This window comes from Clupea harengus, chromosome 14 (genome assembly GCF_900700415.2).
Source record: "Clupea harengus chromosome 14, Ch_v2.0.2, whole genome shotgun sequence".
In the NCBI taxonomy this organism is placed as follows: domain Eukaryota; kingdom Metazoa; phylum Chordata; class Actinopteri; order Clupeiformes; family Clupeidae; genus Clupea; species Clupea harengus.
Window position 1 is genome coordinate 12,677,343 of NC_045165.1, and position 23,159 is coordinate 12,700,501.

The 23,159-nt window shown below is 44.2% G+C and overlaps 2 protein-coding genes across 2 annotated transcripts; one reads left to right on the forward strand and one right to left on the reverse strand.

Moving 5' to 3' along the window:
• Positions 1 to 304: 304 nt before the first annotated feature.
• Positions 305 to 9,120, reverse strand: zmp:0000000662 (RING finger protein 145). Its single transcript, XM_012826899.2, is given in 11 exon segments — positions 305 to 1,688; positions 1,964 to 2,320; positions 3,308 to 3,455; positions 3,750 to 3,932; positions 4,546 to 4,686; positions 4,919 to 5,076; positions 7,226 to 7,458; positions 7,631 to 7,708; positions 7,711 to 7,721; positions 7,888 to 7,996; positions 8,242 to 9,120. Coding segments are annotated over 11 exon segments (2,235 nt in total). The 5' UTR covers positions 8,411 to 9,120; the 3' UTR covers positions 305 to 1,040.
• Positions 9,121 to 14,197: 5,077 nt separating this feature from the next.
• Positions 14,198 to 22,626, forward strand: cpxm1a (carboxypeptidase X (M14 family), member 1a). The gene is made up of 13 exons (XM_012826760.3): positions 14,198 to 14,734; positions 15,579 to 15,688; positions 15,914 to 16,053; positions 16,712 to 16,796; positions 17,020 to 17,170; positions 17,350 to 17,423; positions 17,596 to 17,719; positions 18,695 to 18,891; positions 18,969 to 19,145; positions 19,487 to 19,784; positions 20,013 to 20,152; positions 20,506 to 20,608; positions 22,084 to 22,626. Exons 1-13 carry the CDS (start codon positions 14,431 to 14,433, stop codon positions 22,404 to 22,406), a joined length of 2,226 nt encoding a protein of 741 aa, XP_012682214.2. The 5' UTR covers positions 14,198 to 14,430; the 3' UTR covers positions 22,407 to 22,626.
• Positions 22,627 to 23,159: the final 533 nt, after the last annotated feature.

Below are 23,159 nucleotides of genomic sequence, written 5' to 3' on the forward strand. Positions count from 1 at the left end.
TAAATAATACGGCTGGAGGCGTAGAAAATAATGTAATTTTCTTACACTTGTCCAATAGCGGAAACGCAACATTTTAGCACTATTGGCGTCCCATGGGCCTAATAAACTGTCTGGTTTTTTTTTAACATGGAAGTAACCTTAAAAAAAACCGCATATTTTGTATGTTAATCATTATGTCAATCACCATTATGTAACTACGCTGCATATTAATATTTCTGTTATGTTTAATTGTTTTTAATTCCACTCAATCTCTCTGAAATCAGTCTTGCACTCAAAGCAAGTCAAAGAAAATGAGGCACACAGGTCACGATGGAACTTTTTAAAAGTCTTCATTAAAAACAAAATAACCTGTAAGTACCATTCAACAGGTCCAAGCACTTAGGTCTTTTCCTCTTAGATACCACATTCTCATACAATATATTGCTATTGGTGAGGTTCTCCCAGCTACCTTTTCCATGAGCAGACAAACACATAAACTGGTACCACACATATTTCCACTCTGTCTGTAGTCTCTGAGCTGAGCATGGACCTGACAGCATCCCCTGAATGAACAAACTGACCAACAAAGTCTTTCCTAGCAGAATTAATGTTAGCAATGCATTTGTTACAACAATCAGTTTTTCAAATGGACAGAGAAAGACATTCAGTGTTGTGTATCGTAATGATAACTCCATGTACCCTCTCCCGCTGAACAGACTATGAAAGGCATTTTTTTTGTTAAAGGCCTACCCTCCATCAACAGCACATAAAAATGTTAACACATTTTGAGTAATATGTTCACAGAGGGACATACACTGAGAGAAAAGAAAAAGGGCTGAGCAGGACTTTCACATCCAAGTACACAAGTTTCTTTTTTGTGAAAGACTTCTGGCAGCTCCATCAATTTATTTTGTAGCCTGACAGTGTTGAGGACACTACGGTCAGACTCTGTACAACAGCCTGTTTCATCCACCGTAAACCCTTACTCTTTACTTCTCCCTCTGTATCCGTAGATTCTGTGTTTTTTGTCATCCATTGTCCTCCCAGATGTTGAAATACTGTCAGTGGTTGTCACGGTGACGATGCGGTAGGCCATTGTCGGGACATCCTAAGGCATGGCGGTCCTGACAAAGAGGTGATGCAGAGACCAAGCCCCCCTCCTCTGCTGTTGGTGTGTGTGGGCGTGTGTGTCTATGAGTGTGTATGCATTCCTCGGGGCTCAGTCGAGGTTCTGTGGCTGGACTGAATGGCTGTGAAGAGGGCATACTAGTTTTAGTGTTCGAGTCAGCGTCCCCACTACAAGACAGGACTCTTTCTTCACAGCCGTTTTCATTTTGAACTGCATCTCCCAGTGGCCTTTGTTCCTCCTCCTCTTCTTCTTTTTCTTCTTCTTCATCCTCCTCCTCCTCTTCCTCCTCCTCCTCTTCTTCTTTTTCTTCCTCCTCCTCCTCTTCTTCTTCTTTGTCCTCCCCCTCTTCCTGGTCCTCTTCAGAGAATTCGTCTTCTTCTTCAGAGGAGGTGTTGTAGTCAGGGGGGGCCTCCTCTCGTGGGCTTTCTGGGGCGTCGCCAGCAGCAGATGTCTGACTGGGCGGGGTTTGCTTGACTGCCGTGTGGCACATGGGGCACGTCTCCTGAACATACAGCCACTTCCTCAAGCAGTTACCATGGAAATAGTGACCGCAGTACGTGATCACAGCTGACGACATGTCCTGTGGAGAAAAAAAATGAATAGATTTTTGTGATTGTATTTGTTGTACATCACACCATGCTTATGGATGGTTATCCATCCTGGCGATAGAGGTTTGAGTGTGTACACACGTAGAGCATGAATGTGTTAAGTGTGTTCAGTGAGTGTTCTAAGCAATGGCAACAGACACCACTGTAATAGTGGTTGGCATAGTGAAAAGTGTCTTTATCTATGGACGTGTGTGTGTGTGTGTGTGTGTGTGTGTGTGTGTGTGTGTGTAAGTGTGTTTTTCCTTACCTGGTAGCAGATGGCACACACGTCGTTGTGGTCCTTCAGCTGCTGCTGGCTGGCGGAGGGCAGCGAGCTGATCTTCCTGGCTGCCTCACGGCGCAGCAGGAAGTTGCTCCAGCCGGAGCGCGCACGCAGCCACACACTGCAGTAGGAGTGCACAATGAGCACGGAGGCGCCCAGCCAGCTCCACTCCCCGAACACACACTCCCACGCGCCGTACAGCACCACGCACACAGCCAGCAGGAACTCCAGCGCCCGGCACATGCCGTTCACGTAGTACACCACCTCGTCCAGCCCCCCGATCGCCTTCGAGAAACACACCTCCAGCATGAAGAGGCCATAGATCAGGAGAGTGCCCGTCACCTGGGAGACAATCAGGTGAGCACCACAGGTGAGTTCCACTACACAGAGGACCATTAACATATCCAATGTACAGTCTCAAGGATAAACATTTCATCACATGGGCATCATCACTTTTATATGTTGATATGAAGGAGAGGTCAAGTTGCATATTAAGCTGTAAATGATGTCTTTTAGAACATATATCACCCTTCACATACAATTACACTTCATCACCATGCCACTGCCTGTGCCTGTTTAGTCTACAAGCACAGATATAGTATATGCTATATTTCAGCATTAGCACTTTCATAATTTATATTCTATACAATTATTCTAACTTTTCAAAGCATATACATGACAGACTAGTTTGATAATGTACAGGTTGTGGCCTTTGAACTAGGGCTGTGTATTTAATCGCATTACAATTTCAATTAAGCGTATACATGTTTAAAGGCTAGCCCCTAGCGTTAGCATGTCATCCATACGTGTTTAGTATGAAATGTTGACAAGTTTATTTACCACGTGTTGCAGTCCTGAAATAAATACTTAAACAGCTCGGTTTGGGTTGATGCAAAAACGATGGACTTCGTTTCACGTTCACGTCACCACATGAAAACATAACATGACCTATGACCTAAACCAGCACATTATTTAGTTTTTTAAGTGGCAATGTACCGTTAATCAGTGTTAGGCCTATGTCATCACATGGGACTTATCTTTTCAACTGAACACGAAAAAAAATGAACTAAAGATTATTTTAAATAACACTTGTCTGTATTAGTCTAATATAAATAATATGATGATAATATACATGGATGATAATACTACTACTAATAAAGTGAGTAGTAATAAAATAAATAAAACTAATAAAAGCGCTGAGATTCCAGCATCGCAAGTTTATTACACTTAATGAGTCATAGAGTTAGATAATCACGACCTCAATGTTGACCAAAATAATCGTGATTGTGATTTTTTTGCCATAATCAAGCAGACCTACTGTGAACTCACCTGTAGGGAGGTCAGGATGCAGCTGGACAGGAGGATGAGCAGCCAGAGGTCCATGACGAAGAACTGAGAGAGTTTGTAGGCCATGACGACGGGAGAGAGCAGCAGTAACAAACACATGCTCAGCCCCCGCAGGTGTTTCCACACACTTCTGAAGAAATATAAAGGAAGGAGGGTTAACAATCTCGCTCAGAGCCACACACACACACAGAGAGAAAACCTGCAGACCTGACCACAGGGACAGCAATAGCTGCAGCATAAGGCCACAGCAATCAACTTACAGGGTTAGGATACATCATTCTTCATAGACAGACACATACATATACAAAGTGACAGAAGGTCAACATGTCTATTTAGCTTAGCCTTTCTGAGCGCACTTGTGTATGCAAGCGTGTGTCTGTGTGTCTGTGTGTCTGTGTGTCTGTGTGTGCATGCATGCATGTACCTGTTTCTGCTGGCAGCCAGTGCGAGTACTATGGGCTCAGTGATCTCGATCATGTTCTGCAGGGTTGACGTGAGGATTATGAAGAGGATGATTGACAGGAGGAAGGACCTCTGCACAGACGTCATGTCCAGTAGGCCTGTCTGCAGAGCCAACAGCAGGAGGGTCACGCCCTCCGTCACCCCCCTGTAACACACACACACACACACACACACACACACACACACACACACACACACACACACACACTAAACCCTTTAACCAACACTGACAATAACTCATAAATAATGTCCATTCACCAATATGCACATCTACCACCACCATTTAACAGCTGTAAAATACACAAAGATAAGCAAAGTCCCAGAAGTGAGACAGAAGATAGCGTCTTCACCATAACGACCCCAAGTCTGTCTTACATTAACACGCATTACATTGCACATTGCTCATTCACATTGCACTCCTGTTTTGCATTTGGCATTCTACTTCCATTTTACTTTTTTTTATATTCATTGTTTATATATTTGTATCGTATATATTGTGTTTTTTGGTTCTTATGTGTAGTACTTCTCTTATGTGTAGTACTTATTTGTGTTTTTATGTTTTATGTTATGTGTAGTACTTATTGTGTCTGTATGTTTTTATGTTTACTGTATGCACCTATACACCAGAAAAAATTCCAAGTAGGTATAAACCTACTTGCCAATAAATCCAATTCTGATTCTGATTCTGATCAAACAGTGGTATCATCAATGATGACTACCCACACCCATTCCCTTGACCACACAGAGCCCTGACTGACCTGTGCATGACGTTGTGGTTCTGCACGGCTGCGTATCCTCCAAGGTAGAACTTACATAGGTTCATGAGCCCCAGAGCTAGGTAGGACACCACGCACGCCAGGCCCAGCAGAGAGTAAGGGGTGGAGCAGCACTCTGACACGCTACACACACACACACACACACACACACACACACACACACACACACACACACACACACACACACACACACACACACACACACACACACACACACACACACACACACACACACACACACACACACACACACAAAATGGTACATAAGATATGAGTACTTTGTATGAAACTGTGAGAGATTTAATTTGGTATTGCTGGTTTGTTTCCTCAATAGTGAAGTGATGTGTTACTGCACCTGCTGAGTAGGTACAGCAGCACCCCCTGGTGGCTGGATGTGGGACTGCAGAGTTGAGCACAGAACAACAAAAGCCAGAAGATGGAGAAGAGCAGAGGCACAGAGAAGCTCTGCCACACCGACACACACACAGCAAACAACCTGTACAAGCCCACCACCTACAGAGAGAAAGAGTCATGGAGCCAGTGAGATGAGTGGTGGGACACAGACCTGCAAGTTGACATTGTCGTAAAAATACCATGTATTAAAAGATATAACAGAGCAGCATTTCCTTTTAGTAAGAGAGTGAGTGGGGTGATTTCTTCCCAAAGTTCCCAAACACTGTGTGCTTATCCTGTTTTTTTTGCGTGCTAAAAGTGTGGTGTAGATGACTAAACTATTACATTTAAGGAAATCATTCTCTTACCTCCCTCTTTGTTTTTGAGACAATTGACCGATCGCGAAACTCCTCCCTAGAACGGCCCTCATCCAATCATACCTTAGCAACCGCTACTAAGAGAAGAAGGTCCGACAACTTTGAGGTCTGAGCAGCATGGTGAAACAGTGTGCCTACGGGACTTGTAGCTCTGATACAGAGATTAGAGGGGTGCGTCGTTTACCCCCCGCATTTCCAAAGCCCAAAACACAGGAGGAAAGGTGCCGGCGGTGGATTAAACAGTGTGGGAGGCCCCACTCCCAACTCAATATACCGAAAAACACACATATGTCTGCTCCAAAGTAAATGAAGCTGCTTGCAGATAGCTATCTATCTAGCGAACTACGCTATCGCTAGGTATGATAACTAACTATCTAGTTGAGAGAACATCCCCAAACAGTTATGGTTCATGACAACTTGTATTATTACCACTACACGTACATAACTAGTCTCTCCAACTAAAGTGTTAATGTTAAAATCAAAATGTTAATGTTACCGTCTGTAAAATTGCACGCTGATCTATCCTAGCTAGCGATAGCAAACGCCAGCATTGAACAGAACTTTTAACGAACATTTTGTATTTATGCTTGATACAACATTAAACAGAACTTTTATCTAACACTTTGTATTTATGCTGCTGGCGTTTGCTATCGCTAGCTAGGATAGCTCAGCGTGCAACTTTACAGACGTAACATTAACATCGCTAGCTAGGATAGCTCAGCTTGCAATTTTACAGACGGTAACATTAACATTTTGATTTTAACATTAACACTATAGTTGGAGAGACTAGCTCGAGCTTAACATACTGTATCAATGTTGAACAAAAGGCCATTATGAAGTTTTTTTTATTTTAATCTTTGTAGCATTTTGTGAATGGGCAACCTACTCCTGAGTATCCCAAGGTATGCATAAGGCACAACCTGAGAGCAATAACCTGGCGATCTGATACAAAGCCATAGCATTACATCAGGATCATCATTTTACACGCAAGTTATCACTACAGTGAATGTGAAATACTTTCAGCAACATGCACACACATCCCTTGAACAATAACGTTACTAGCAGCTATCCACACTGGTACGTTACTGTACCGTTCTCTACATTGTCACCATCCTAGCTAGCTACCTCCAGAGTCTCTCGCCAGAGACGGAATAAATAATAAGAATAAAGAATCGTTGTAGGTTATTAGCTAGCTTGAAATATTATATACAGATCTTACATGACTAGTCTACAAGGCTGTGCTGGTTGCATTTAATTAAGAGGTCGTGGGGTTTCTCATTTTTTTCATTGAGACCTGTATGCATTTGCTTCGATTATTGTTGTGTCCACTTCGTTGTTGATCTTAATATTTTGGGTATATCCTTCCACTGCATATTGCAGTCCCTTTTGCCTTGATCTGGAGGATATCGTGGAGGTATTACTCCAAAAATCATCACTCACACTGACAGCTATAGCGCTTGTCCCCGTACTCGCCATGGCTTTTGGCTTGACAGTTCCGGGAATTGTGTCGGACATAGCAACAGTAACTAAGGGGGCGGGGCCCTGGCGATCGGTCAATTAGTAACCTATAATGTTCTTGATTGTGTTTAAGTCATACACTCTGTTTGCTAAACCATCTGCTATCTAAATGTGTCAACAGTCAGTTATTATGATTACAGTCATTTTTGTACCCCCCTTCATCCAATAACGATACCACAGAAAATTACTTCCTGGCTAGTGTGCACTCATGTTTACCTGTAGTTAGCTATATGTGCATGCATGCATACCTGTAACTTCCTGTGAGTGGCTTTAGCCGATCTATACAGCTATGCTGGTGTGCGTCTGTATACACTGTCTCTGTGTGTGCTTTTGCACAGGCACCATGCCATGCTGCCTGCACCCGTGTTAGTTACCCGTATCTCTCTGTAGGCAGCCCTTGCCAGTCTGTAGGGCACGAACATGTTGCTCAGCAGGCACACAGCCACCTGCACACCAGATATGCCCATGGAGGCTGAGGCCAATGTGTTGACCATGTCCAGAGGCAGACAGCAGGCGCGGGCCAACAGGGGGAGCAAGTGAGCAGAGAACAGCCACACCCGGCGGGTCCGCATGAGAAACGCACACAGCGTGCACACAATGACCTGACCTACACACAGAAATACACCTTTTCATTAAATGTGCACACAAATTCATGACCATGTTATGTTTCCAGAACTTCAGCAGGTGTGTGTTCCAGTGCATAGAGACGTAAGCAATTGTGTGTGTGTGTGTGTGTGTGTGTGTGTGTGTGTGTGTGTGTGTGTGTGTGTGTTACATACTTGTAAGGGTTGATACAAAACTATTCAAGGCCTGAGAGTCGAGATAAAGTGGCCTATCCAACCCAAAACGTATCTCATTTGTATATAATCCCTGTGGAGTGAACAAAGAAGTCAACACAATGATGATCATTCACCCTAATCCTAATCTCTAACCTATGTCCATGGGTGCTTATCTATGGACTTGTTGCTACTTTCAAAATGTAAAATGTTCTTCAACATTGTTCCAAACCAAGTAATTCAAAATGAGATAAGATTACCTGCAGATGTGGTGACCCATATAGAGCAGCATAGCCGTGAGCACGTGCAGATACAGCTGAACAATATGACCCAGTGGCAATATCAGCATCACCAAGCTCAACAACTGACCTGAACACAACAAGCACAGGTTCACATTGAGAGGCGGTTCACATTGAGAGGCGTTTCACATAGAGGCGGTTCTCACACACCAACAACAACAACAACAACAACAACAACATACAAAGATTCTCAGTTGGTCTTGGCTATACATTTTGTATTTTTCTATTTTAAGGGTTAGGGTTACTTGTTCTCTTAGTGAAGACTATCATTAACAGGCTTTAGTTTCGTAGTATATTTAAAATGAGCAGACTCACCTGTATAGTACACGTTCCAGATTATATATTTGTACTTGAAAAGCATATCTTCATTCCTGGCTTTAATGTGCTCTGTGAAACTCTCCACGTCGCATTTGAACAGCTGATCCAGGGCAAGCAAACAGGGCACCCGCAAGGCGACGTTCGCCACGTCCTCCAGCCACGGCATTTTATTTCAAACAGCACTGCAAATTCCTTGACGTGGTAGTTCGAAATAAACCGTCACATGCTAGAAGACTGTAACGACTCGGGTGTTGTCTTTTCTAACCTCTGACAGTATTAGGAAAGTCATCCGAACATTAGCAGCTGAATGCTGTTCTGTCTTTGTACCAGTCTGATTTTTTTGCTGTAGGCCTATCTTTACTTGTATACAACAGTAACGTTATAGCTAGGCAAGTCATTAAGTTAGGTTAGCGTTACTTTCGATATTACTACCTCCATCTGTCACTTAACGACAGAAACTAACATCCGGCAGGAACGTTTTAACTTGGAAGAAAGTGAGTGTAACAGGACGGCACCTGCAGTCAGTTCTACTACAAGGTGACTGAATGAATATCCTATCGCTGATGATAAAGCAAACTACCAACAAATTGATACCTGTTCATCTGTCCAAATTGAAGTGGTCGGCTGCAAGTATCAGAAATCTATCCAGGATAGTCTGACCGGCCACCCGAGTTACATTCTGACATCATTCGCTTGTCACGGAACGAACGCTTACAAGGTGAACGCTTTTTATAAAGTACCTACAACCGATAAAGTACATGCATTAAGTTCGCATTAATGCAAAGACCTATTTGTCGATTACAAATGAGGAATATATGGGTATGAAGCCCTACGACCGAAGGAAGACAGAGGAGGGACAGTCAGCGTGGCGTTTTCCGGTTGAAACGTCACTTTCACAAAGAAAATGATTTTAAGAGTCCATGTTTCAAAATAAAGGTTTTAGCCCGTACCTTCTCTTGGCCTATTTTTGTCGTGGATATCTGAGCTCCTACCTCTGCCAAATATGGAACTATGGTTTCAGGCAACTCTGAACAGAAAAAGGCTTTTGAACAGGTCAATATTAAAGTAAAATAGGCTGTCTGTAAATATTCAGTTATGAGAGTTGAGAGTAAATCCCCTATAGTCAGAGTCAAAGTCAAAGTAGCTTTATTGTCAATTTCTTTACATGTCAAGACATACAAAGGAATCGATAGGACGTTCTCTCCCACGGTGAAACATATAAAAGTGCACAGGCACAAGATAAGACAAGACATTTCCTAATACTAAGTAAACATAAAGATTCACGTACAGTGGTTATAGATTAGATTAGATTCAACTTTATTGTCATTGCACAGAGTACAGGTACTGAGGCAACGAAATGCAGTTAGCATCTAACCAGAAGTGCAAAGTAGAAGAGTGCAGAGTATGTGCAAATGGTAATATAAATATAGATAAATATGGTATATACAGTATGACATAAGATATAAGTGGTATGAGCAGTAAGAACATGAGCAGCAATAAAGGTGATTAGTGCAGATATAGATATATGTAAAGTGCAGGTGAAGTACAGGTGAAGGTGGCAGTAGAGGTTATAAAGTTATAAATGAGGTAGGAGACATGATAAGATATAAGTACGATGAATATGGATGACAACAATTTAACATAAATAGATATATACAATGAACAATTTAGTGCAAATGTTCAGTGGCTGGAGGTAGGTCTGTGGCAGTCAAGCCATGGTAGAGAGGGGAATACAGGAAGGAGTGTGAGGGGGTAGCCAGGGGGAACTATCACCGTGGTGCAGAGTTCAACAGGGTGACAGCCGCAGGGAAGAAGCTGTTCCTGAGCCTGCTGGTCCGGGAACGGAGGGCCCTGTAGCGCCTCCCTGAGGGGAGGAGGGCAAACAGTCTGTGGTTGGGATGGGAGCTGTCCTTCTCGATGCTGCGCGCCTTCCGCAGACATCTCTTGCGCTGGACAGCATCGATGGTGGGGAGTGGGGAGCCAGTGATGCGTTGGGCAGTTTTCACTACCCTCTGGAGTGTTTTGCGGTCCGCAACAGAGCAGCTGCCAAACCAGACTGAGATGCAGTTGGTGAGGATTCTTGACTATGGTTGAGGTGTTGAGGGTCCAAGACAGGTCCTCGGAGATGTGGACACCCAGGAATTTAAAGCTGGCGACACGCTCCACCTCCGTCCCGTTGATACAGATCGGGGTGTGTGCGCCACCTTTGGTCCTCCTGAAGTCCACAATGAGCTCCTTGTACTTCTTGGTGTTGAGAGCCAGGTTGTTATTGGCACACCACTCTGCCAGGTGCTGAACCTCCTCCCTGTAGGCCGACTCATTGGTGTTGCTGATGAGGCCAATCACCGTTGTGTCGTCTGCAAACTTTACAATGGTATTAGAACCATGTACAGCTGTGCAGTCGTGGGTGAAGAGGGAGTAGAGGAGAGGGCTCAGCACGCAGCCCTGTGGGACACCAGTGTTCAGGATGAGGGTTGAGGAGGTGTTGTTGTCTAACCTGACAGACTGGGGTCTGTTGGTTAGGAAGTCCAGAATCCAGTTTCTGAGGGAGGTGTTGATGCCTAGATCACTGAGTTTAGTGATCAGTTTGGAGGGGATTATGGTGTTAAATGCAGAGCTGAAGTCTATGAACAACAGTCTCGCGTAGGTGTTACTGTTGTCAAGGTGGGAAAGGGCGGACTGTAGTGCCGTAGAGATGGCATCCTCCGTGCTCCTGTTCTGGTGGTAGGCGAATTGGAGGGGGTCCAGTGTGAGTGGTAGGCATGTTTTAAGATGAGCCAGGACCAGCCTCTCGAAGCACTTCATGATGGTTGGTATAAATACTATACATATAAATACTATAAATACGTAATACAATTTTTAAACGTAATACAAGTGATTAAAGTGCAGAGTCCTGAGTAATTTTTAGGGGGGGCGGGGGGATAGCCTATAGCCTTTTAGGTGACCTGATTGTTGATGTAATTATATATAAAGTGGATAGAGTTTAATTAAACACCAGATCTATCTATCTATCTATCTATCTATCTATCTATAGCCGTGATCAAAATGTTGTATAAAATGTCCAAAGTTAATTGAATGGCAACAAAAATACAGACATAAAATGTACACTGGACACAATTCTTGGCTCCCTTTTGTTTAATTTAAATTAGTTCCTCAAACAAAATGAAAAGACTCACCAGTGCATAATTGTCAGTGTTATCATGACCAATGATTAATGGTTTCACTGCATAAAAAGTGTTGGTGGTAATGGTTTCCCGTTTCTTATTCACAACGGTTAAGACAACAGAACTGTCTGAGAGCATCAGAGATGTTATTATCAAAAAGCATTACAGTTCCAAAGGCTACAAGGCATTCACCAAAGATCTTGAAATCCCTGTCTCAACAGTTCATAGTGCTATCAAGAAGTGTTAATACGCCTCTATGCAGGGGCGCAGATAGCACTGGGGACGGGGGGGACATGTCCCCCCCAGATTCATAGTGACCCTGATCCGTCCCCACCACTCTCCCTACGTAAGGCGACAATCATCAGTTAATAACTCTGCACAGCTGATTAGGCGATGTTAGCGCCCCCCCCAGTTCAAAAATCCCATCTGCACCGCTGCCTCTATGGTATGGCTGTAAGAAGGAACTCAATGAGCCTGCTGTTGGTGTAAATCCCTCAACCTACGCAACGGCTACGGGCAGGTGGAGTTGACACCAGATACGTGCCCCAAGACCGCTTTCTCCATCGGCCAGGCTCTGGCAGTTCAAAGTGCTACCCTTCAGGCTCTTCAATGGCCCAGCCACCTTCGAGTGACTCATGGAGAAGGTCCTGGCCAACATTCCCCGGAACTGCTGTGTAGTCTACCTGTTTAACCTCCTTGTCGACGCTGGCACCCTGGCCAACCAGAGGAATGTCTTCCAAACCATCACCAGGATATCACCTGTCCCGGCAAGAGATGTCCTTCCCAGACCAGAGGTGGGTGACTGTCATCCTGTGGGTTTAACACTTCCGCCCAGACCTCACCTGGCACACCACATCAAGGACTAGGACACAGCAACTCCAGGGCAGGCGTCTCTGCAGTCCACCTAGGTGGTGACAATACATTCCCAACCAACAGCGACATCAGTAATCAGACCCCAGGCATTTTGTTAGGTTAGGGAATTTTGGGGTCACCAAGACTACACCGGCTCTGGTCCGGAGAGCTCCTCATCCATCCATCCAGGTGTGATTCCTGTGTGGCTCAGAAGGGAAGGGACCGGCCCAGCGCTCACTAGGCCCCTGCAGCAGTACCAGGTGGGGGTCCTGATGGAGCATATGGGCATGGACATTCTGGGCCCTTTTCCCATCACTGACCAGGGGAACCGCTACATCCTCATGGCCATGGATTACTTACAAAAGTGGCCAGAGTTGTATGTGGTCCCTGGCCAGAGTGCTGCCACCACTGCCGAGCGCCTGGTCAATGACATGTTCTGCCGCTTCGGTGTGCCAGAGGAGCTGCACAGCGATCAACCACACCACTGCATCCCCAGAGTGACGGACTGGTGAAGCGTTTCAACCATGCTCTGGCTACCCAGCTTGCCATCCTGACCAACCGCCGGCAGTGGGACTGGGATTTGCATCTGCCTCTGGTCCTGTGAGCCTACCAGACGGCAGTACAAGAGTCCACCAAGTGCATCCCCACAGCCAGGGGCGTAACTATAGGGGGTGCCGCAGGTGCAGCTGCACCTGGGCCCATAGTTCTTGGGGGCCCGTAGCCGGGGGTTTTTTGTGCCCAAGAAAAATATCTGCGCAGGGGGAGGGGACGTGGCGGTGGCGGTTAGTGACATACCCTGACAATTTCACAGTTTAAAGTGTTGTAGGCTAAATATCTGCGCAGGGGGAGGGGGCGTGGCGGCGGTTACAAACATGGGGTACGGGACTGTAAAATGTTTGGGAACCACTGCCTTACTAGGGCCCGTCATAATAGCCTGCACCTGGGCCCATTGTAACTACGTTACGCCACTGCCCACCGCCCTCATATTCGGGCATGTGCTCTGGACTCCAGGGATCTTGGTGTTCGGCAGTCTTCCTGAGCCAGAGGTAAAGGGTGGGCCTGGGTTGGACTGCTTCTACCATCTCTGGGGATGGCTGTGGAAGGTGCTTGAGTTCACCAGGCAGGCCCTCTTTGATGCGGAATTATGTCACACACTGCAGGGGGGAGGGCTTTGCCCCCGGCACACAAGTATGGGTTTTAAGCCCAGAGTGAAAAAAGGCCTTTCCCCCAAGATGATGAGTCAACGAGCCAGGCCTTGTACTGCGCTTGAACAACTGTTGGATGTGGTGTATAGGGTGCGGCTGGTCCAGCGGAACTGTTGGATGTGGTGTATAGGGTGCGGCTGGTCAAGCAGACTCCGCACAAACCACTGATCACAGCGATGGTGTCAGCTTCACCAACACCTCAGAGCACATAGGGGCAACTAACCTCTATGTGGTGGCTGTGTGACATGTTGGAGTAGCAAAGCTGTCGGCATGCTACAAAGCTAGGACTGTGGGTGGCTCCCAGCATGCCATGTGAGGGATTGTATTGGTCTGAAGGTTGTCATGTTATGTGATGGAATAATGTGGTTCATGTCTCCCTTCTTGTACCTTCTGTCTCTCCTGTTTCAGGGCTATGGGGGCTGAGCGGTGTATGGACGGTGTATGCATAGGAGCTATATGTAATCCAGATCTTTATCACTCCACCCTTCCTTCTGTGCTAATTCTCTACAAATTCTTACATGTGCCCATACATGCTCAAAATATGGAAAATACATTTGGGTACCATAAATGTGTCAAACATGGATGAAATCTTGAGGGGAAATATGCATCCAAAATAATATTTATTATTATTATATGTTAATCATACGGTCTTCCCCAGTACAGAAAAAAATCTAAATGTCTTATGAGACAATTAGATCACGCGTAAAAATTGGGGAGTCGGGAGAGGAGCACGTCCCTTAATGGGTGGTCGATACAGGTTTGGATTCATGTTTAGCCGATAGATCAAAAGGGATTTCAGTGTTAGTATATTTGCGTATTATTCTCTCCTTGTATTAGGTCCAAGTGTCTTCTTACACTGTCGTGCGCGTGTTTTTGACTCATTACGGGCAGTTTTAGGGGTATAAATGCTGAGTTTGGAATTTGGGTAAACTGATCTGACCCGAAAACCGAAGCGCACAGTGGAGATGGCGAGGCTCGCTTTATTTGTCTGGTTTTCCTTAGCGCTAGAAGCACAAGTGACGAACAGTTTACTTAACAATGAGATAAAAGGCATCAACAAGACAGAACAGATGCCAAAGAACACAAATGCGTCTATTATACATGCACTTAATGATTTGAACGAAATTAGCGATTTCAAAACCACCGCTGCGCCTGTTTTAAGCAACAACAAAACTATGACAGAGACCCAGACCCTGCAAGAACGGGACAAGAAACCAGAAGACAAAGCGCATCAAAGCGAAAGAGCTGGAACAAGACTGCGAGAACTCGGTGAGCTTTTGTGGCAAAATCTATTTAGATAAATGAAGTAAACTGAAGCTATTATTTTGCAGGGATTTCACAAAGTAACTTGACGTCAGCTCTCAATTTATTTTCCAGATTTTCCCTTTTACCAGACTGACATTGGAATGTAACGTTATTTACTTAAGACTAAGTTTCTTTAATGCACCCTATATAGACTCCGATTTATCCATTCACACTTCCAAGCACAGCGCAAGATAGGACACGGTTAGGAGGCAGAGATGAAAAGCAAACGATAAGAAACCTTTCAGTTTACTCAATTATTTATTCATGTGTTATGAAGGAAGGGTTTCTCCACCGCTCAGGTGCCGCTGTTGATCGCTGTATTTTATCGATACATTCCCATTGTGAAACATGTGTAGTGGGGGGGGGGGGGTTAGATAGCCACATGGGAAGTAATTATGCGTAATTATAAAATTAAGTTGGGTGCTTGGTGATGAAAATGACGGTGAAAGCATAAAGTGGTAGGCTCTACTGTCTCTAATCTGAGTGCATCAGATGGAACTGACCTTTACCGCATACAGAATGCATTGTGTGCTACGAAACGCTTTAGTGGTATTCTGACAGAAAACAATGTGTGTGTGTGTGTGTGTGTGTGCGTGTGTGTGAGAGAGAAAGAGAGAGATAATTAAAGCTCCCTCTCCTTATAAACCAAGAGACACTTCTTGAGATTACACAGCACTCATCCAGCTGTAGTGTTTTTTGTGGGTGAAGGGGTTGATCTGATTGGATAGATTAGCTTTCCTCAGAAAACCGCTGAATTCTTTTTGTCCTGTCTTCTGTCCGAAAACACCTCCCTCTTCCACCCCTTTAGCCTGTCCACCTCTGGGTCTGGAATCTCTGAGGGTGAGGGACTCACAGCTCTCTGCCTCCCCCTCCCAACGTACAGGCCTTGGGCCCCAACGTGGACGGCTCAACATACAGGTCTGTGTGTGCATGCAGTCATATGCTGTCTGCTGTCTGTAAGAACATGCGTGTGTGTGTGCTTGTGTGTGTGTGTGTGTGTGTGTGAGAGAGAGAGAGGAGGGGGGGGGGGAGAGAGAGTGGTAGTATTCTTCGACTGGTATGGATGACAGTAACTGATGAAGATGAGTTTGATGTGTGTGTATGTGTGTGTGTGTGTGTGTGTGTGTGTGTGTGTGTCTGTAGTCTGGTCTGGATGATGGTGATGAGTATGACGGGGCCTGGTGTGCATCAGTGAAGGACAGAAATCAGTGGCTGCAGGTGGACGCCCTAAGACCCACATTATTCACTGGAGTCATCCTACAAGGGAGAAACTCCATCTGGAGGTAAGTGTAAGTGTGTGTGTGTGTGTGTGTGTGTGTGTGTAAGAGAGAGAGAGAGAGAAAAGAGAAAGCAAGAGAGAGATTAGCATGCTATGGATGAAAAATGAATGCATTTCATTTTAATGGGTAGTTTGTCATCATGTGTGATTGTTGATTTTGTGTGTGACAGATACCATAGGAAATGATTAGCCTTACTATTTGTGTGTGAAAGATTGCAAGTGACCATCCCATCTATACATTATGATTTATATCATTTTACAGGCTTAATGACCTGCGCTGAGAGTTCTCTCCCAACAACGTGGACAGACATATTAAAAACTAGTCTCTTGACAATCTCACACAGGCGGGAAATTAAATCTGTACTGTATTTCCACGGCTAAAGGGCAGTCCTCCCACAGTAATGTGATTCTAGGAGAAAACACAGCTGTCTTCATTGACAGCTGCAAACTCTAGTTTGCTTGAATGTAAACTTGCAGATAGTAAGGGCCTATATGTATTACAGCCATGGGTTGTCTAACCAATGTCTTAAAATGACTAGATTGATTCACAAGGATCATTATTACAAGGATCATTATTAAAGACACAGTATTTACTCATGTCTCTCTCTCTCTCTCTCTCTTTCTCTCTCTCTCTCTCTCTCTTTCTCTCCCTCCCTCTCCAGTTGGGACTGGGTGGAGTCATACAAGGTTCAGATCAGTAATGATTCTGAGACCTGGACCACCTGCATGAATGGCACTGTGGAGGCAGTAAGTGGGGGATCTCTGCCATACCTGGCAACGCGCGGCATAGCTGGAATCAGATAACTCTCTCTGTCTCTATCTCAATCTATAAATACCGGCCAAAGCTTTTTGCGTCCTCTTGTGAAAGTTGTAGCTTTTCCAGTATGGCGTCTGAGTTTATTGTTTTAGGTGTTTAAAGGGAACAATGCCTGTAGCTTTACCAGTACAGTGTCTGTGTTTATTGTTTTAGGTGTTTAAAGGGAACAATGACCTAGAGACCCCAGTACTGGGCCGGTTGCCAGTGCCCATGGTTGGACAGTTTCTGCGGATCAACCCCCAGAGCTGGTTCATTAATGGCAGTGTGTGTCTACGAGCTGAGGTGCTGGGTTGCCCTCTACCAGGTGACTGTGCACACATTAATGTTTGTGGATGAGTGTAATGGTGTATCTCTCAGGATTATACTAAAGGCAGAATTGGGCTTGGATTTCAAACTAAATTAAGAGTTTGAAAGAATGAGAGTTAATGTAATGTTTTCTCCTCGTATGTGTGTGTGTGTGGATAAATGTTTGTTTGAATGCAGATCCGGACCATTTAGAGCCCGTGACTACAGATCACTTGGACTTTAGGCATCACAACTATAACGAGATGAGGAAGGTAAAACACACACACGCTATCTAATTTAACTAGTCAAATCAAGATTGTTGTTTTGTTTATTTATATTACGACATATCAGATGTTGAACTACAGAATCAGTGACCATCAATTTGCTTTTTGTGAATAAAAAAGGCACTCAAATATTTCAGCGTTCTTTCTCTGTTGCCTTTAGCTGATGAAGGAAGTTCATGATCAGTGCCCAGACATCACCCGAATCTACACCATAGGAAAGAGCGATGCAGGCTTAAAACTCTACGTCATGGAGATCTCTGATAACCCTGGCAAACATGAACTAGGTGATCTTGTGTGTGTGTGTGTGCAGTGTGTCTTTCTTACTCAGACAAAACGTTTTGCATGACCAAACACCTCCTCCCTGTGCTATTTTGATATACAAATAAAGTCTTAGACGAGTTTATAGACTGTTTAAAGACATGGTAAGAAGTAAGAGTGCATTGCCGCACTAGTTTACTGACATGGCAGGATCACTGATCTTAGAGGCTCATTATTCGGCAGGATGTTGATATCTAAACACTTGGCCACATGAAAGTCGAGTAAAGCAGTGTGAATTTTATGAATGCCAGAAGCTGAACAGTAACAGCTGTGGCACATAGTGTAGAGAAAAAAGACTCCTTCTTTTGCAGTGAACAATTCAGTTAACTTTAGGGACCTTTTCTTTACGACAGCAACCTTCATGGGTGTGCTTGTGGTAGGAGAGTGTATGTGTATAAATCCTGTCTGGGAGAACTAAGCAGATGTGCCCTCCCTTTTTGAAGAGGACCCTGACCTGCCCATGAACTTAAACGTATATCTTACTGACTTTACATGTCAGCTACACACACTTTCATACACACACATACATGAACAGGCAGACGTGTTGACTTAAAAGAGGCCCTCTCCTCTCTCTGATTCTCTTGTGATCTGCATTTCTGCTCTCTGCCAGAAGGACTCCTGAGAGAGTTCTATCATTTTTCAGAGGGAAGCAGCCTCTGTTGTTTTCCTCTCTTCGCTGTATTTGATTTTTTTTTTAACTGATGTTTGTTCTCAGAATTTCATTGGAACAGAGACCGATTTGAATCAGGCCTCCTTTGTCTGTGGTGTTTCAGCCCTCTTGTGAAATAGGAAGTAAAGGAAATTACAACTTTGCAAGAGAGGAGATTTGGATTAAATAGAGGAGTAGCGGACAAGAATGTGACTAGACCACAGTCATTGGTGTTTATATATATATATTTGTGTGTGTGTGTCTGTGTGTGTGTTTTATGTCATATCATCAGGTGAGCCAGAGTTTCGCTATGTTGCGGGGATGCATGGTAACGAGGTGTTGGGGCGAGAGCTGGTGCTGAACCTCATGCAGTACATCTGCCGTGAGTACAAGAAAAACAACGAGAGGATAGTGCGTCTGGTTAAACTCACACGCATCCATCTGCTACCATCCATGAACCCTGATGGTTATGAGCGGGCCTATGAGAAGGTGGGTGAGGGAGGACCTTCAGCTAAAGCAACCAATCAGAACACAGGGAGGGGTTCTAATCAGATTGTCACTCACAGGGTTCTGAGCTGTCTGGTTGGGCTGAGGGTCGCTATAGCGACGGTATCGACATGAACCACAACTTTCCTGATCTGAACAACATCATGTGGGATGAGAAGGAGATGGCAGTTGACAAGAGTAAAGTCAGCAACCATTACATCCCCTTGCCAGAGTACTACACATTCGAGAACGCCACGGTGAGGCACTGCACCACCCCCTGCTAAATAAAGTCAGACTTATAGTGAAACTACACACATGGACATACCCTGGGAAAGAGTCTGAATGCCACTGACACTAATCAAATAGGATTGCAGCTTACATCTAGTGGATGTGTGACGACACAGTGTTTAAAACAGCATCAAAACCCAGCACAGTATAAACACACATATTCTTATCTGGAATGTTTTTAGGTATAAAGTCTTTCTTTAGGTATTACATTTACAGTATTATTTGCTGTATGTACTTCCCAGGTATGAAGCCATGTCAACACATCTACGCCCCAAATGAGCAAATCTATTGTATTTGTTCACTCTGCCAGATTGCCCCTGAAACGCGTGCAGTGATCAGTTGGATGCAGGTGATCCCCTTCGTCCTGAGCGCCAACCTCCACGGCGGCGAGCTGGTGGTGACCTACCCCTACGACTGCACCCGCAACTGGGTGCCCCAGGCAGACACACCCCCCCCGGACGAAGGCTTCTTCCGCTGGCTGGCGATGGTGTACGCCTCCTCCAACCGGGTCATGGCAAACCCCGACCGACGCCTCTGTCACTACGAGGACTTCCAGACACAACACAACAACATCATCAACGGAGCCGACTGGCACACGTTACCAGGGAGTACGTACACACTCGTGTGAGACACATATCTGCATATTTTTGAATAATTCTCACAAACAATAATTCTTAATACACACATAAAGAAAGGCTTGGCTTATATTGTTATACTGATGTGTACATTTAAACCTGAGTTTCTGTTTTTTTCTCTTTCTCTGTGTGTGTGTGTGTGAGTGTGTGTATATATGTATGTATGTGTGTGTGTGTGTGTGTGTGTGTGTGTGTGTGTAGGCATGAATGATTTCAGTTACCTGCACACTAACTGTTTTGAGGTGACGGTGGAGTTGTCATGTGATAAATTTCCTCATGCCAGTGAACTGCCAGTGGAATGGGAGAACAATAAAGAGTCCCTGCTACTGTACATGGAGCAGGTAACACACCCACACACACGGACGCACACCCACCCACACCCACACCCACAGACAAAGACACACATTCATGGCACATTCAACACCAACACATACAGCAATTAATCATTGATAAAATCCCATCAAAGGATTTTGAATGTAGTGTAACCAACATCCCATTATCTCTTGCAGTTATACTGTAGGCTGTGCTTATGTTAAATATATCTATTCCCTATACTACACTAATGTATGTTGCAAATTAAAAAAGAAATCGGCTTAACATAAACACAACACAATAAGAACACTACCTCAGACACAAATGGACAGACAGACGTGTCTGTAGCATGTCTGAGATCTGATTAATCTGACTGACTCAGGTGCACCGAGGAATTAAAGGTTTAGTGAGAGACAAGGAGACGAAGGCTGGAATCTCAGACGCCATCATCAAAGTGAAGGATCTGGACCATGACGTGCGAACCGGTGAGAGAGAGTGTGTGTGTGTGCTTGTGTCTCAAACATATTACAGCCAGTACTCAGTATTTACCGAACATGGGCAATAATCACAACCATTTCTTTACAACCACATAAGCATGCAACCTTTTTTTGGTTGAAACCTCAAAAGGGGTTTTTCGTAAGCCGAACCAGCTGGAAACCAGTTTTTCTGCTTTGCTTAGTTGACAAAAAAACTGAAGGCCCTGGCAAACTGCCTTGTGTATCATCCAGATTTCTTTGCTCAGAAAGACCACACACTGTGGTTAATACGCTTGGAAGTAGATCACTGTAGACACAGTAGGTTACAGCCTCTGTGTAAACTAGTTTTCAAAAATGGAATTTTAAAGGAGCAATATGTTGTTTGTGTTGTCTTGTCAAAAAAGTACTTCCAGACATAAAACAACTGTGTGAATCTGAAGACATGACAAACAATATAGTATTCATGTGTTCTGATTCTCTTTTTCAGAATGTATTACATTTGTCTGACCCTTACCAACCTATATAAATGCAGACAAAACTCCTGAAACAAAATAACTAATGTGCGTAGAATGCAGAGATTTACAAATATGATGAAACACGACTATTTTCCTGTCCTTGCAGAATTGCATTATGCTCTATAAACATTTTCATTTTGATGGTGAAAATCACATATAACACCTTTAAAGGTCTGTACTGTTCTGAATGCTACACTGAAAAAAAGCATAATTTACGCTGACACTGAAATATTCTACTTACAGCCAATAGAGATACCCCGATTGGTGTTATATATATATATATTTATATATATATATATATATATATATATATATATATATATATACTGTATATATAGAGAGAGAAATAATATAAGTGCACAACAACAGAATAAAATGCAACAACCCTCCTAGTTCTTAATGTGATTTAACATTTTAAAAGTGAGTTGATAAACTAGGTCATTGTGTTTCTTATGAATATCCATCATTGTCAAGCTGTTCACTGCAAATTTGCCAGGATGTAAGGCAGTGTGACTCACTGCGAGTTTTGACTCATGTAGTTCGGCTATGTTGTGTGTGTGTGTGTGTGGGGGGGGATTTGGCCCACATCATCCTGCTGACGTGGAGAGTGGGTACAGAGAAACTTCATAGAAACTTCTCATAGAAACCTTTATCTAATTGGAAAAGGTTTTGCCGTTTGTCTTCGCCTAAAACACAGTCACTGAGAAATCTTTCGAGAAATCTTACAACACAGTGAAAAGAGGTCCCTCTTAGCCAATAGCATGCTTTGTACCAAAGTAGGCGTCACGTCCACAGGCTTATTGTAGAGATTACGTCATGTTTACACTCCTTGAATGGTATCTAGTCATATCAGGTGAAATTTCCAACAGGTGGCAACAGCAATGATATAACAAGCCTTTTGACACACACACACACACTCATTCAGTTTCAGTAAATGCATCTCTCACTCAGTGTCCTTTCTTTCTGAAGCGGCCGATGGTGACTTCTGGCGTCTGCTGAACCCGGGCGAGTATGCAGTGACTGCTTGGGCCGAGGGCTATTTCCCGTCCACCAGAAAGTGCCAGGTGGGGCCGGAGCCTCGGCCCAGCCTGTGCGGCTTCGTCCTCACCAAGACGCCGCAGCAGCGGGCACTGGACGCCCGTACCAAGGGCAAGAAGTCAGCCAAGGACCTGCAGGTGCGCCTGCGTGACGAACAGGTGCGAAAGCTACGCGTCTCCACCAAACGCCTCAACCAGCGTAGGATGAGGCAGCAAAAAAAGTCACAGCCAACCAGAGCACAAAGGAAACGATGAGAGCCAATGGCATTAACATATTAACATATGGCAAAAAAATGACTGCAGTGTAATGCATTCTGTTTATAACTAAAATGGAATGTGTATATAAATATAAACTCCTCTTTGAATCTGAAAACACAGAGCTGGTCTCTTCTTAGAGTAGGGTGATTTGTGCTTTGGAACATGAATGCATCACCTCAACTGTGAAACTGTCATTAAAATATTTCCAGTAAAACAATTACAGTTGTCATCTTGAGTAGACTGGGGAGGGTGAACAAGAAGGAACCAAAGGCCAAATCAAATGAGTTGAGGCAAAGTGGAAAAACAGTCTTCTTTTTATTACCTTTTTTTTCTTTTTACGTACCACTTTTTTAGTAACTATAATTAAGAGTATATGAACCTTTCCCTGGAGCAGAGAGGAGTGATCAGGCAATCATGTGACCTGTACCTGAGAAGGTCCATTAGTGTCCAGATAAGAGTTCAGCTCATGGGACTACAACTCCCAACATCCTCTCTACCCACAGAGTAATCGACATACACACAACTGTTGGCCAATGAAAGAAGAATAAAGAGAGTATAGATAACAGCAGATAAGATTCACTCTCTCTCTCACACACACACACACACACACACACACACACACACACACACACACACACACACACACACACACACACACACACACACACACACACACACACACACACACATATATATATACATACATACATACATACATACATACACTCATTCTCCCTTAAATCCACACCA

Bases quoted from the DNA above. Each gene is read 5' to 3' on its own strand.
- cpxm1a (XM_012826760.3), top strand. From the start codon at position 14,431: ATGGCGAGGCTCGCTTTATTTGTCTGGTTTTCCTTAGCGCTAGAAGCA. The intron at 16,054-16,711 runs GTAAGTGTAAGT...CTCCCTCTCCAG, and splicing joins GGGAGAAACTCCATCTGGAG to TTGGGACTGGGTGGAGTCAT. The intron at 17,171-17,349 runs GTGACTGTGCAC...GTTTGAATGCAG, and splicing joins GCTGGGTTGCCCTCTACCAG to ATCCGGACCATTTAGAGCCC.